Below are 14,837 nucleotides of genomic sequence, written 5' to 3'. Positions count from 1 at the left end.
AAAAAACAACGGCGTAAGATTTTTTTATTTCATTCTCTTGTATTGGAGCTATCCGATATAGTCGGCCGATCCGGCCCGATCCGACTTATATACTGCGTGCAATAGCTACACAACTTTTGGGAAAGTTTCAGCAAGATAGCTTTAAAACTGAGAGACTAGTTTACATAGAACCAGACAGACGGACAGACGGACAGACGGACAGACGTACATACATATTTTGATTCAGACGGTGATGCTGATCAAGAATATATATACTTTATGGGGTCTGAGGTGTCTCCTTCACTGCGTTGCAAACTTCTGACTGAAATTATAATACCCTTTTGCTCTGCAAGGGTATAAAAATTGAAACAGCGACTAAAGGAATTAAATTGCCTTCTCCACCGGGAGAAGAAGAAGCGGACTAAGTAATTAGTTCACCGCTTGATTTTTTTTAGCACTTGCAACGCGTTTACGCGGGGTGCGCTAATTAAGCTCATTAACAACTTATTTTTTTCACATAAACTCCTGCACTAACACACAACTTTTGGTGTAAACTTAATATAAGTAAAGCTATTGAAACTTGAATATTGCCGATATGTAAACTAAAAGTTGTGCACCTAATAACCTCATCATTTATAGGTTTACTAAACAGCTTATTCCCCCTACTCACAAAAAAAAAAATAATAATAATTAATCACATTATAAAGCAAAAATGGGTCTGTGGAGCTCAAAAGAGGAAGAAATAAAAGACAATACGGCTAATGTCGTGAACAATGTCATTGTCGACAACACTCCTCTTTTTAACTCCATGTATATTCTTTTAATAATAATAACTGTAGCTCTATTGATACAAGTAGTGCTTAAAGTGCATTACATTTATAAAAAATTTATCAAAAGGAACATTTGTATAAAGAACACATGAGCCAAGCACAAGACCTCGACACAATTTAAAAAAACAAAAAAAAGAGAACAACTCAAAAATATTCTTCACGAAAATTAATAAAACGATTATATATGCATATATAAATATTTAAAAAAAAAATATATATATATATATATATATATATATTACATATCTTTGCTTACATGAGGAAATGAAATACAAACTTTTAAAACTAAGGGAAATATTTTATCATAGCGGTATAGGGAAATGTCTACAACTAAGGAGGCTTTAGAGAGAGTAATTGTAGAACACCCAGAGTTCGTTAACAGAAGTAAGTTCATTTTAGGAAAATATAATAAGCCGATGACAATATATGATTTTGAATATAAGTACCTACATGGAAGAGTTTGGCTTACGGTTTTCACCATTGATAAGCTGCTCAAGCACACAAAAGGCAATAATACTATCAACTATTCCTCAAGTGAAAGTTGAATCTGTCCTAGACCGCAACGAAATGCTGGCAGGAAATATACAATTCAAAATCAGCCTAAATATTGCTAATCAGGCTAATGAGTACCCAATGGTTAAGACTAGAAAAATTCTTGGCTAATAAAAAGACCGAGATTTTGAGAAGTTATAAGTGTGTTAATAAAAATACACACATAAGGAAAGAAACGCTCGAAAAACATTTGGGCGAAATTATCATTAACGCCAACAAAGTAAGAAGAGCGATAGCAGTAAGTCGAGAATCAGTATCTACTTGTCATGAAAGTCAAGTAATACTTATACATAATCAGATTATATCTATTGTAAGAAAAGCTCTCGAAAAGTATGAGATTGTTTTCCATACACCAGAGAACTTTAAATAGAGGCAAATATAACAATTGCCAACACAGACGTCCACGATAATTCGTTGGCTGATATTTTTAAGGAAGATACCTGTGAAGATTTCTTAGGGCTCGAAAGGCCATTAGAAGTCTGCAAAACAGAAGTAAAGGTGGATCCAGCTAACATTAATAACATAGCTGAGGACTTGGAAGAGACAACAATGGCCCAAACCAATGTCCGATTCTTAAAAACTGCGGCTTCACTCATTCCTGAGTTTTATGGCAAAGCAGAAAATCTACGGAGTTTCATAGATGCCTTGGAGCTTGTAGATGGAATAAAGGAATCATATGAAAACACGGCAGTCCAATTAATAAAGACAAAATTAAAAGGACATGTTCGCAACCTTATTGGAGAGGAAAACACAATAGCAACAATTGTGGCAAAGCTGAGTAAATCAGTCAAAGGGGAGTCGGTTGAAGTTTTATCAGCCAAACTTATGAATTTACAGCAGAAAAACAAAACGGCAAATGCATATGCCAAAGAAGTAGAAGATTTGACCAGAGCATTACAAGGGGCTTATATAAACGATGGTTTATTATTAGAATTAGCATCTAAATATAGCACCCAAAATGCAGTAAAAGCAATGACAACAAACTGCTCAATCGATAAGGTAAAACTTATCATGCAGGCGGGAACGTTCACAAACATGAACGAAGCCGTAACTAAATTTGTCAAACAGTTGTACCGAAGCAACAGGACAGTCAAACGCCGTATTATTTTATAATAATCGGTATTACCATAACAATTCCCGAGGAAATAATACATACCGGGGCAGAGGAAACCGTGGTGGTGGACGTGGTAATTACAATAACCGTGGCTATTATCACAACAACACCACGCCGCAAGGAGTCCAAAACTCCTCAAACCGCGGAAATAACTCTAATCGGAGTGTTAGGGTCACACAAAAAAACGAGGAGGACCCCTTGACGGTAGAAGAAGAACAGTAAAAATATATAAAATCAATATCAGCCTCAGTTTTTTCATAAAAGTTAAAAATGAAAAAACCAACACAAATTTAACATTGTTAGTAGATACGGGAGCCGAGATTTCATTACTCAAACAACGTAATCAAGAGTACCCCGAATTAGACAGTTCTAAAATTTCGAATATAACGGGAATTGGACAAGGTTCTATACAATCCTTGGGTTTAGCGCTAGTGGAGCTTAAAACAAAAAATGTCATTATACCACACGATTTTCAAATAGTTCCACCTGATTTTCCGATTCCATGCGATGGCATTCTGGGGATAGATTTTATTAAAGAGTTCAATTGCATTTTAGATTTTCAAGACTCACAGGGTTCTTTAGTATTAAGACCTAATAACCTGACTTTTTCAATAAAAATTCCAATGCACAGTTTCCGAAAATACTCTCTTACTGCCATCTAGAGCAGAAGTAATTAGAACAGTGAAAATTAACTCAAAAGAATCGTCCGTTTTTATTCCGAGTCAAGAACCATTTAAAGGTGTGCTGGTTCCGAGCACATTAGTTAACACGGGTTGTGCAACAGTCCGATTTTTAAATACAAACTCCGAAACAATTAGTTTAAATGTTAACACAATAAAATTCGAGTCGTTAGAAAACTATGATATACAAAAGCCCAAGGTACTCAAACCCAAGTACAGTAATGATAGAACAAAAGAAGTATTGAAAAAACTATGTTTCCCCTCTCAATTCCAAACAAAATTATCAGAACTGTGTACAACTTATAGTGATATATTCGGTCTTGAATCGGAACCGATATCAGCTAACAATTTTTATAAACAACAACTTCGTTTAAGCGATAAAACACCAGTATATATAAAAAATTATAGAAATGCAGAAAGTGAAAAGCCAGAAATAAACAAACAGGTTGACAAATTAATAAAGGATGCTATAGTCGAACCTTCAATTTCAGAATATAACAGTCCATTATTGTTGGTTCCAAAAAAATGTCTACCAAATTCAACAGAAAAACGATGGAGACTAGTGGTTGACTATAGACAAATAAACAAAAAATTATTAGCAGACAAATTTCCTTTACCACGCATAGAAGATATATTAGATCAGTTAGGACGGGCTAAATACTTTTCTTGCTTGGACCTTATGTCCGGATTTCACCAAATAGAGTTGTCCGAAAGGTCTAGAAACCTTACATCATTCTCTACAAATAAAGGTTCATTTCGTTATACGAGATTGCCGTACGGACTAAAAGTGGCACCAAATTCATTCATGAGAATGATGACCTTAGCATTTTCCGGTCTCGAACCATCACAGGCGTTCCTATACATGGACGATCTAGTAGTCATAGGATGCTCCGAACAACATATGTTTAACAATTTAACAAAAGTATTTCAGTTATGCCGTAAATTTAACTTAAAACTTCATCCAGAAAAATGTTCATTTTTTATGCACGAAGTTACATATCTGGGTCATAGGTGCACAGACAAGGGTATATTACCAGATGAAAACAAATACGAAGCAATCAAAAATTATCCAGTGCCCAAAAACTCAGATGAGGCGCGTAGATTCGTAGCATTCTGTAATTACTATAGAAGATTCATAAAAAATTTTGCAGATTACTCTAGGCATATAACAAAACTTTGCAAGAAAAATGCCCACTTCGAATGGAATAAAGATTGTAATGATGCATTTAATTATTTAAAAGAGGCCTTAATGAGCCCAAAACTCTTACAATACCCAGATTTCAACAAAGAATTTTGTATAACAACAGATGCTAGCAAATACGCTTGCGGAGCAGTACTTACGCAGGAACATGGGGGCGCGCACCTACCAATTGCATATGCGTCTCGATCGTTCACGAAAGGAGAATCCAACAAGTCAACCACTGAGCAAGAATTAGCAGCCATCCATTGGGCCATAAAATATTTCAGACCATACGTTTATGGGAGACATTTTATAGTAAAAACAGACCATCGACCATTAATTTATTTTTTTTCAATGAAAGACCCTAGTTCAAAATTAACAAGAATGAGGCTAGATTTAGAAATATACGATTTTACTGCGTCATACGTCAAGGGGAAAAAAAATTTTGTGGCGGACGCGCTGTCCAGGATCACAATAAATGACCTAAAGTCAATAAACAGACAGGTAATGAAAATTACAACTAGGTCAGAAACTCGTAAAAACCAGGATCAGAAATCAGAAAAGGAACCCATGCAGAAGCAAGAGCTTCAAGAGCCCAGAGTCTACGACGTTGCCAATAACAATGACATCAGGAAATATTGTAGCAGGATGGCTACGTAGAGTATATGTATGTATGTGTAAATGTTTGTATTATTTGTAAGTGCGCATTATTGTGAAGTAGCTTTAAGTATAACGGGGAAGATCGTGTGTATTAATAAGAAATACAATATGCAGCTGCATGTTTTCTGTGCTCTGGCTCTCACTCTCTTGCGCTCTTGCCTCTCGCTAAAACGAGGGTTGATTGGGATCGCAAGAGTCGAGAGGAGTCAGTTGAACACCAGGAGTTGAGCCATCGAGAACTTAAAAAGTAAAATAAAGAATATTAAAAGTGAACTTGACTGTGTTGGTGTTTTACTGGGATATACATTCACATCCCTACAAAATCAGAAGTGGGCCGATCACGAGCCAATATTAAAGAGAAAAATATTAAATAAAATAAAAATGAATTTTGACAATGCATCAATTGCACAACTAAAAAAGTGGTTAAGTGTATTAAACTTACCAACAACGGGTTCAAAGCGAGAACTTATTTTGCGTTTAAATAATTCGCCAACAGAAATGCAAAAGAAATTTAAAAGTTCGAAAAATGGAGAAGACGGAAACGAAGATAATGAGGATGATGGTGAAATCGAAAATACAGAGGACAGTTACGAAGAAGCTGACGAAGATGGAGATGGTGCAAATTTCAAGGAAAAAGACGGAGAAGGTGACGAAGACGACGATAACAACGGCAGAAAAGGCGGAGAAGAAGACGAAGACGGCGATAATAACGATGGAAAAGGCGGCGAAGAAGACGAAGACGGCGATAATAACGATGGAAAAGGCGAAAAAGAAAACGAAGATGGTGATAACAACGATGGAAAACGCGGCAGAAGTTATAGAGATAGAAACGGCAACACTGGAAGAGGCGGAAAATTTTACGAAGACGGCGACAACGGAGAACTTGGAGAAGAGAAGGAGATAAAAAATTCCAGTCAGATTTTAGACATTTCGTTGCGAATGGCAACAGAAGTTTTAAATGAATTTTCGGGAGAAACCTGTGCTCGAAAATGGATTACGCAGATGTTTAATATTGGAAGTATTTATGGTGTTAGTGGACAATACATAAAAATGCTTATGATTAGCAAAATTAAAGGCAAAGCTAAGCTATGGCTGCATGCAAATCCTGAACGCATACTATTACCAATGGAGGACCTGACTGATGACCTGATTGGAATGTTTGGCGAGAAAGCATCCAAGTTAGAAACAAGGCGCAAATTCGAAGAACGGAAGTGGAGTGCTGGAGAAAGTTTTGGAAGTTATGCTGATGACAAGGTGATGCTGGCTCAGGGCATAAATATAGACGCTGAAGAACTGCTGAGCGTAGTCATCGAGGGCATTCCCAACATGGGGCTGCGTATTCAGGCACGAATTCAATGCTTTAACGATGTTAAGCAGTTGAAACGTGCATTTGCTGATGTTGGATTACCCAAACCTTACGGAGCTAAGAAGGAGGCGACTTCGTTGCAGAGCAAGGACAACAATATTATGCGCTGCTTTAACTGCAACGCTAGAGGACACTGGGCGAAGGACTGCAGGAAACCAAAGCGGGAGAAAGGATCGTGCTACGCATGCGGTGAGATGGGGCACTTTGTGGCGCAGTGCCTGAAGAACAAAACTAAAGATGTGGGCGAAAACAATTATGTAAGAAATTTTGAAATTAATTTTATGAATAGTTCTAATAGTAAATTGATTACAGAATGCCTCATAGATACAGGAAGCCCAATTTCGTTCATCAAAATTTCAAAAGTACCGAAAGATGTTTGCAAGTTACCAGTTTTAAGTTTATATCATGGATTAAACAAAAGTTATTTAGAAACGTATGGAAAAATATTATGTTATGTCTTAAAGAATTTAAATAAAATACATTTTCATTTGGTTATTGTGGCAAATAAATCTATGAGTCATGATGTAATCCTTGGTAGAGATTTTATGGAAGCATGTGATTTGAAATTGAATCTGGACACTTTGAAAATGGTTACGTTGGAGAAAGTTGAAAAGCAGATACTTAGTGATATTAGTAATGAAAAGCAAATAGTTAGTAATGTTAGAAATAAAAGTCAGATAGTTAGTGATGTTAGTAGTAAAAATCAGGTAGTTAGAAATGATTTAAGTAAAATTGGAGAAGAAAATTATTTAGTTAGTGATGTTAGAAGAATTATGAATTGGGAAAACGTTAGTAATCAAAATTATAATATGGACGAGAATATGTTAGAAAATACTAAGGAATCGGAAATAAGTATAGTGGAAAAGGAATTATTCAATATTAATATAGAAGATAAATCTGTTGAATATGAAATTGGAAATCAAGTGGACTATAATGTTAGGCGACAATTTATTAAAATGGTAGAACGTTGTTATGAAAATAAAAAAAGGCCAAAGGAACCAGAGATTAGATGTAAGGGTTTGTAAAACGCCTTACAAGTTTGAGTGCAGGAGAGCCGCATAGCAACAGCGGGATGCGCGGCGTGCAGAATAAAAAGGGAAATAACGGTGCAAAGGACTTTGGACTCAATGCTGCGGTGAGTCTGCAGACTTTGGACCCAATAACGGTGAGTCTGCGGACTTCGGACCCGCGCAAAGAGGAGAGACCGTGAACTAACGGTACCGTTCTGGACTTTGTACCCGTTATAACGGTGAAGTTCTGGACTTTGTACCCGTTATAACGGTGAAGTTGGCGGACTTTGGACCAGCACAAAGAGGAGAGACCGTGAACTAACGGGATTTGTGCTGCCCTTTGGACCCGATCACGCCACTTGTCCTGCACTTTGGACCCAATCACGCCACCGAAGGAGGGAAATAACGGGACCAGGGTGGCATATAAAAGGAGGACGCGTGCAGGAAGCTGGACAGTCAAGTGAAGTCGTGCAGCGAGATCGTACCAACGCGAGTGAAACCCCAAGGAGAATACCAAGTGCCAAATAATCCGGAGTCAAGATCGCCGAGTCAAGAAGCCCAACGACGGTCACGTCTACATAAGCTGAGACTGCCAAGCTGAGATCCCGAGGGTACAAGGTAAGTTGTAGGGTGCGTCTACGAGTCTCGAAATCGACGAAGTTGGTGGAGTCTTGGCAGTGGATGTTGTGCGAAAGGTACCCGGCGTCGGTTTCCCATGAAAGATTGAGAACCTGCTGAGGGCCAGGCCGACGAAGATCCAGTGGAGTTGTGCGAAAGGTACCCGGCGTCGGTTGCTCATGAGAGATTGAGGACCTGCTGAGGGCCAGGCCGACGAAGTCCCGACCGAACTCCGGGGTGGAGCGAAGAGTGGTGACTGCAGGCATCACTGCTTAGCCCCGCTAGGGAGGTTCTGCCTAACATCCTCCAAGGTTGTGAGAGGCTCGTAGCGTGCCTAATACGCGACCGGTGCCCGAAAGACTCGGCAAGGCAGAGGACGCACGACAGGCGTACCGCCGTAGAGTCGACGTGGGAGCCACTACCGGCGTCGACGAGGGAGATCGAGTCATCAAACAGCAGAACCACGAACCAAATATCGAGCTATAAATCTACGTACAATAAACCCAACAAGTATTCCTAAATCTAACCTAACTCTGTGTTATACTTTGGTCTCGGGGTTACGCATCAATAAATTTGGTGGGACGAACACACAAACTCATCTGAGCTAGCCGCACGTTCACGTAGCGAGCGGAGAAAAAAAAAGAGAAAAAAGAGAAAAAAAAGCAGTTCGTTACATCTGGCGCCCAAGCGTAATACTCAGACCAAAGTAACCAGAAAATAGATTTAGAATGGGGAAGTCCTGGTTGTACAACCTTAAAAAGGACGATTTCCCGGCGATCGCAAGCGCCCTAGGCATCGAGCTAGAGGGCCTTGTAGATGAAATGAGGCGGACACTGGCCGAATTCATCGACCACTCCGAACATGACCATGAAGCGCTGGCAATTCTGGCGGCCCTGGAAAGGGATTACGCCAAATACCCGTCGGTCGGCCTGAAAGTCACCGGAGCCGAGGGCCTGGTGCGCAGCCTGGACGTGAGCAGCATGCAGAACGCCGGCAGGAGCAGCAGCCGCGACCGACGGGAGAACAGCAGGGAAAGGAAGAGCGACACCCGCGAACAACGAGCGGAGAACGGCAAATCCGGACAGGATTATGCAAAAATCGCGAAACAAGTGAGGGAATGGAGTTTCCGTTATGACGGGAATGAGAAGCCACTGGAATTCCTCGAACAAGTGGAGTGGTCGGCCATGACGTACGGGCTGGACATCAACCAAATTCCGAGGGCGATGCCGGAGCTCCTTCAGGGCAGAGCGTTAAAATGGTTCATCGCGAACAACAGGTTCTGGGAGACCTGGGGCGGATTCAGCCAGAGCTTCCAGGAGTTCTTCTTGCCCAGGGGTTTCATGAACAAACTCGCAGATCAGGTCAGGCAGAGGAAGCAGAACTACGGTGAAAGCTTCAAAGACTACATGGTAGACATGCAGACACTGATGCGACCCCTGGGTATGAACAAGGACGAGATCCTGGAGCGGGTTAAAGAGAATAGCACCCCAGCATTACGGCTGTTTATACGCCCGTACAGGTGCCAGAACCTAGACACCCTGATGGCATTAGCGGACGAGTTTGAGGAGCTTGACCAGCAGAGGGAGCGGTTCGAGCAGGAGAACATCCCGAAAGCCCGATACCATGTGCCGGCCATGAGAAGGGAACCAGCAGCAACGTGCAGGCGCTGTCAGGAGCAGCCAGACGAGCGTAACGCACGGCCCGGATATGTGAACAATCCATCCCAGGCATGCCGGAGATGCGGAAGCCAGGACCACTGGGCGAAAGAATGCCGCAACCGAAGAATAGCGTTCTGTTGGAGATGCGGGAAAATAGGCGTCACGAACGGCGAATGCTGCGCGCGAGCGGGAAACGCCAAGCGACCTCAGCCACCGAGGGGCGGCCAGGGATCGCAAGGTGCTGCCTCTCGAAATTAATGGGCGACCTGAAGGCGGAAGAGATGCAGCTGTCCGCCACAGTGCTCATAAACAAACAAAAAGTGAAGGCCACGGTGGACACTGGCGCCACGGCAAGTTTTATAAGCGAAGAGTTGGCGGACAGGCTGCAGGCCGCCGGTAAGGTCGTACCAACAAGAAGGCAGGTGCGCATGGCAGACGGAAGATGCGGGAGCATCCAATCACAGCTGGAGATAGTGGTTGGTCTCGGGACGAGAAATGTGGTGATGCAGTTACTAATCCTCCCAAGAGTGATAGACGCCCTAGTATTGGGCTGGGATTTCCTCACAAAAATAGGAGCGGAGGTAAAGTGCGCAGGACTCGAGGTGGCGATACCAGCAAGGAAGCGCAGACTAGGAATGCTGGAAGAGAGACTGTCGGTGGCAGTGGTAGAAACACCAGAACAGTTTTCGGAAGAGGACATCGCCAAATTCCTGAAGGAGGAGCTGAAAGCCCTAGAAGAGTCAAGCGGAGCATCGAACATAGCCGTCCACAAGATCACGATGAAGGACGACCAGCCAGTGAAGCAGCGGTACTACCCGAAAAACCCCAAAATGCAAGGGGAAATAAACGAAAAGGTAGACGAGCTGCTGGAAAAAGGATGCATCGAGCCGTCAAGAAGCCCGTACAGCTCTCCAATCGTCATGGTAAAGAAGAAGACGGGAAAATGGAGACTGTGCGTAGATTTCCGACAGATCAACGCAAAGTCGGTAAAGGATGCGTACCCGATGCCTATGATAAATTACATCCTGGATCAGCTAAGGGAGGCACGATACATCAGCAGCCTGGACTTGAAGGATGGATACTGGCAGATACCGCTGGAAGAGAAGAGCAGGCAGTATACCGCGTTCACCGTCCCAGGAAAAGGACTGTTCCAATGGAAGGTGATGCCATTCGGGCTGCACTCAGCGTCGGCAACGTTCCAAAGGGCGCTCGATCAGGTCATAGGGCCTGAGATGATGCCGCACGCCTTTGCGTATCAAGACGATATTATCGTCATCGGACGGACGCTGGAGGAGCATAAAAGAAACCTGAGGGAAGTGTTCCGAAGACTGAGAGCAGCGAACCTAAAAGTAAACGTGGAGAAGTGCAAGTTCTTCAGAAAGGAGCTGCAGTACTTGGGACATCGCATCACCGACCAAGGAATTGGAACTGATCCGGAGAAGGTGGCGGCGATAGCGTTGCTGGAACCTCCAGCCAACGTCAAGGAGCTGAGGCAATACCTGGGAGTGGCATCATGGTACCGACGTTTTGTACCCGACTTCGCCACACTAGTCCAGCCGCTTAATGCCCTACTCCGAAAGAAGGTGAAATGGGAGTGGACCGACGACTATCAGAAAGCGTTTGAGGCGGTCAAGGCCAGGCTGGTCGCAGACCCAATCCTGGCATGCCCAGACTTCACGAAGACGTTCATCCTGCAAACAGACGCCAGCGACTACGGGCTCGGCGCCATACTCACGCAGCATTCGGACCAAGGCGAGAGAGTAATCTCGTATTCAAGTCGCTCCCTAAATGGAGCGGAAAGGAATTACTCCGCAACGGAAAAGGAATGCTTGGCGATTGTATGGGCCATAAGAAAGTTGCGACCATACCTGGAGGGGTACCACTTCAAGGTAATCACGGATCATATGGCACTGAAGTGGCTCAACAGCATAGAGAGCCCGTCGGGAAGGATTGCAAGATGGGCACTGGAACTCCAGCAATATGATTTTGAGATATCCTACCGGAAAGGCCAACTTAACGTCGTGGCGGATGCCCTGTCAAGACAGCCATTGCCAGCGGAATGCCGCCGCATGAAGACAAAGAAGGCAGACCCGAAGACAGCGGAACAGGGACGCGATTGGATAGCAGAGATGAGGAACAAGGTGGAGCAAAACCCGCAGAAATACCCAGACTACTTGCTGGAGGGTGAACAGATGTATCGCCACATACCCCACAGGGCGGGGAACGAGGACGTGGTCGCGTGGAAGCTATGCGTACCCAGAGGATCAAGACAGAGGGTGATAGCGGAAAACCACGACGCACCAACAGCCGGTCACTTAGGCAGCAGGAAGACGATCGCAAGAGTGGCTGCAAGGTACCACTGGCCGGGCATGCACCGGGACATCAGAGCCTACGTACGCAGCTGTGAGAGCTGCATGAAGTACAAGCCGAATCAGCTGCAGGCTGCAGGCAAGATGTTGACGCAGATTCCCGAGGAGCCGTGGGCGACAGTGTGTGCCGATTTCGTCGGGCCACTGCCGCGGTCAAAACACGGCAATGCTATGCTGCTCGTGCTGGTGGACCGATTCTCGAAGTGGACCGAGTTGGTGCCGATGCGGAAGGCGACCACGGAATCTCTACAGAAGGCAATAAGAGAGAGGATCGTCTCACGGTACGGCGTCCCTAAAGTGTTAATCACGGACAACGGGGTACAATTCACAAGCAGGGCGTTCAAAAGATTTCTGGAAGAATTGGGGGTGCGACACCAATTCACTGCACCATACACGCCGCAGGAAAACCCGACAGAAAGAGCAAACAGGACGGTTAAGACGATGATCGCCCAGTTCGCGGGGGCCGACCAGAGGACCTGGGACGACAAATGGCCGGAACTACAGCTGGCAGTGAATACCAGTGTGGCGGAGTCCACCGGGTACTCGCCAGCGTTCGTCACCCAGGGTCGAAAACCTAGGCTGCCGAAAGCTCTTTTCGACGAGCACACAATCGGAACCGGAAAGGCGACACAAACACCGAAGGAAAATGCACAAAAACTGTCGGAAATTTTCGAACTCGTCAGGCGCAATATGGAGAAGGCAGCACAGGATCAGGCAAGGCATTACAACCTGCGAAGGAGACCGTGGACGCCAAGGATTGGTGATACGGTCTGGGCAAAGGAGCACCACCTGTCCAAAGCGGTGGAAGGCTTCGCGGCGAAATTGGCCCCCAGATATGACGGGCCATTCACAATCACTAATTTTATTTCCCCGGTAATTTGTAATTTACGGCACAGCCAGAATGGCAAGGAAAAGAGAGCTCACATTAGCGAGCTGAAGCCGAGCACAACCGAGGGGGAAAAATAGAGGTGACCGTCATACTGGGGGCGCACTGTACGTGTGTTTCGCGAGAAAGGGAGAGGACGATACGGAGTATCGAAGAAAATGGCCACCCACACACACGTACACATTTGGAGCGCGAGCGTTTGGAGCGCGAGACGCGGGTCAGAGGAGGGTACACGATTGGAGCGCGAAAGCGGGTTAGAGGAGGGTATATACACAAGCCGAAAAAAAGGAAAAAAAAAACGGCCGGTGTTCAGCAGCAGCAGCAGGAGACTTCAGCAGGAGCAGCAGCGACATGAGGATCGGCGGCAGCAACAACAAACGGCAACAGCAGCAGCACAACTACAGCAGCGGCAACAATTCAGGCCGAGGCGGAAGGCCGCGGCCAGCGGAACAGCCAGGGGCGAAGTGGGGGCTCCGGCGCTTGTCGTCGGTTCTCCAGCTACTGGCGTCCCCGCTGGTGCCGTGGTCCCCGTCGCCGGCCTGGCATGCGGTGGAAATGGAGCTCAACTGCTCAAGGGAGAAGCCTGCCGGGACGCGCTGGGCCAGGGTTGGCGCCCCGGCGCATGAAGAGGGAGCATCGACTGGCAGCCTGGACGTGCTGGAAGAAAAGGACAAAGGGTAAGCCGAGGAGCGGCCAAATATTTCACAAACTTACCTGGAAGCAAGCCCGGGCGTCCAGTCCAAAGGGGCTGCTGGTGTAGAAGGGGCAGTGGAGGGGAAAAGGGGCCAAGAGAGGGCCTGCCGGGACGCGCTGCATCATGTTGGGCGCCCCGGCACATAGTCATCGGGGAGGCGCTCGCAGCTCAACCCGGCAAAGATGCATGCTGCAAGAAGAGGACGGAAATGGTGAGAAATGAGGAAAAAAACGAAATAACCTCAAGTACTTACCAAAACAAAACCACGAGGCCAGCGGAAATTGGGAATGGGGTCGCCACGATAACGGCGGTCGATCGATAGTGCGATCGATGGGAGCTAAAAAATACTGGAAACATCGCTGGCCGGTCACACTGAATATGACGGCACCCTGAGGAGTGGCAACGCCACGATCGATAGACGAGTTATCGATTGTGCGCGGGGAAATTCTGCGCGGGAGACTTTTCAAATTTGAAACGAGGATCGGAAGGAGTCGCGCGCTGGGAGTTTTCGACAGCCAAGATGCCCTGGTCAAGAAGCCCAACGACGGGAAGTCTACATAAGCTGAGACTTAGGTGCTGAGGTTGGAGGAGCTCTCAGCCGTGGCAGGAGGAGGTCGACGAGGGAGTGGCAGCGGCCACAAGGATCAAGGAAGGATCGGTGTGCGCGCAAGGAGCCATGGAGGTCAAGACGCCGCAGTCAAGATGCCTTACTAAGCTGAGACTGTCCGGCTGAGATCCAGAGGGCCCTTGGCCGCACTCAGGAGTGGAGGTCGACGTGGGAAGGATGCAAATTGAAAACGTTTCCCCAGGACATTCCGGAGCCCGAAACTTTTAAAAGTTTCCGAAGGAAGGGGGAGATGTAAGGGTTTGTAAAACGCCTTACAAGTTTGAGTGCAGGAGAGCCGCATAGCAACAGCGGGATGCGCGGCGTGCAGAATAAAAAGGGAAATAACGGTGCAAAGGACTTTGGACTCAATGCTGCGGTGAGTCTGCAGACTTTGGACCCAATAACGGTGAGTCTGCGGACTTCGGACCCGCGCAAAGAGGAGAGACCGTGAACTAACGGTACCGTTCTGGACTTTGTACCCGTTATAACGGTGAAGTTCTGGACTTTGTACCCGTTATAACGGTGAAGTTGGCGGACTTTGGACCAGCACAAAGAGGAGAGACCGTGAACTAACGGGATTTGTGCTGCCCTTTGGACCCGATCACGCCACTTGTCCTGCACTTTGGACCCAATC

General features: G+C 45.4%; 1 protein-coding gene across 1 annotated transcript; it reads left to right on the top strand.

The window, feature by feature from the left end:
* The first annotated feature begins 283 nt into the window (after positions 1–283).
* On the top strand, positions 284–6,685 carry LOC108094809 (something about silencing protein 10-like). Its single transcript, XM_043207877.1, has 3 exons — positions 284–404; positions 5,492–6,618; positions 6,674–6,685. The coding sequence occupies exons 2-3, from the start codon at positions 5,494–5,496 to the stop codon at positions 6,683–6,685; spliced, it is 1,137 nt and encodes a 378-aa protein (XP_043063812.1). The 5' UTR covers positions 284–404; positions 5,492–5,493.
* The last annotated feature ends 8,152 nt before the right edge of the window (positions 6,686–14,837 follow it).

This window comes from Drosophila ficusphila, unplaced genomic scaffold (assembly GCF_018152265.1).
Source record: "Drosophila ficusphila isolate 14025-0441.05 unplaced genomic scaffold, ASM1815226v1 contig_348, whole genome shotgun sequence".
Lineage (NCBI taxonomy): Eukaryota > Metazoa > Arthropoda > Insecta > Diptera > Drosophilidae > Drosophila > Drosophila ficusphila.
The sequence above is the reverse complement of the archived record's forward strand: the minus strand, read 5'-3'. Positions and strand labels throughout refer to the sequence as shown.

Excerpts from the sequence above, each read along its gene's own strand:
- LOC108094809 (XM_043207877.1), top strand. The coding sequence starts at position 5,494 with ATGCAAAAGAAATTTAAAAGTTCGAAAAATGGAGAAGACGGAAACGAA.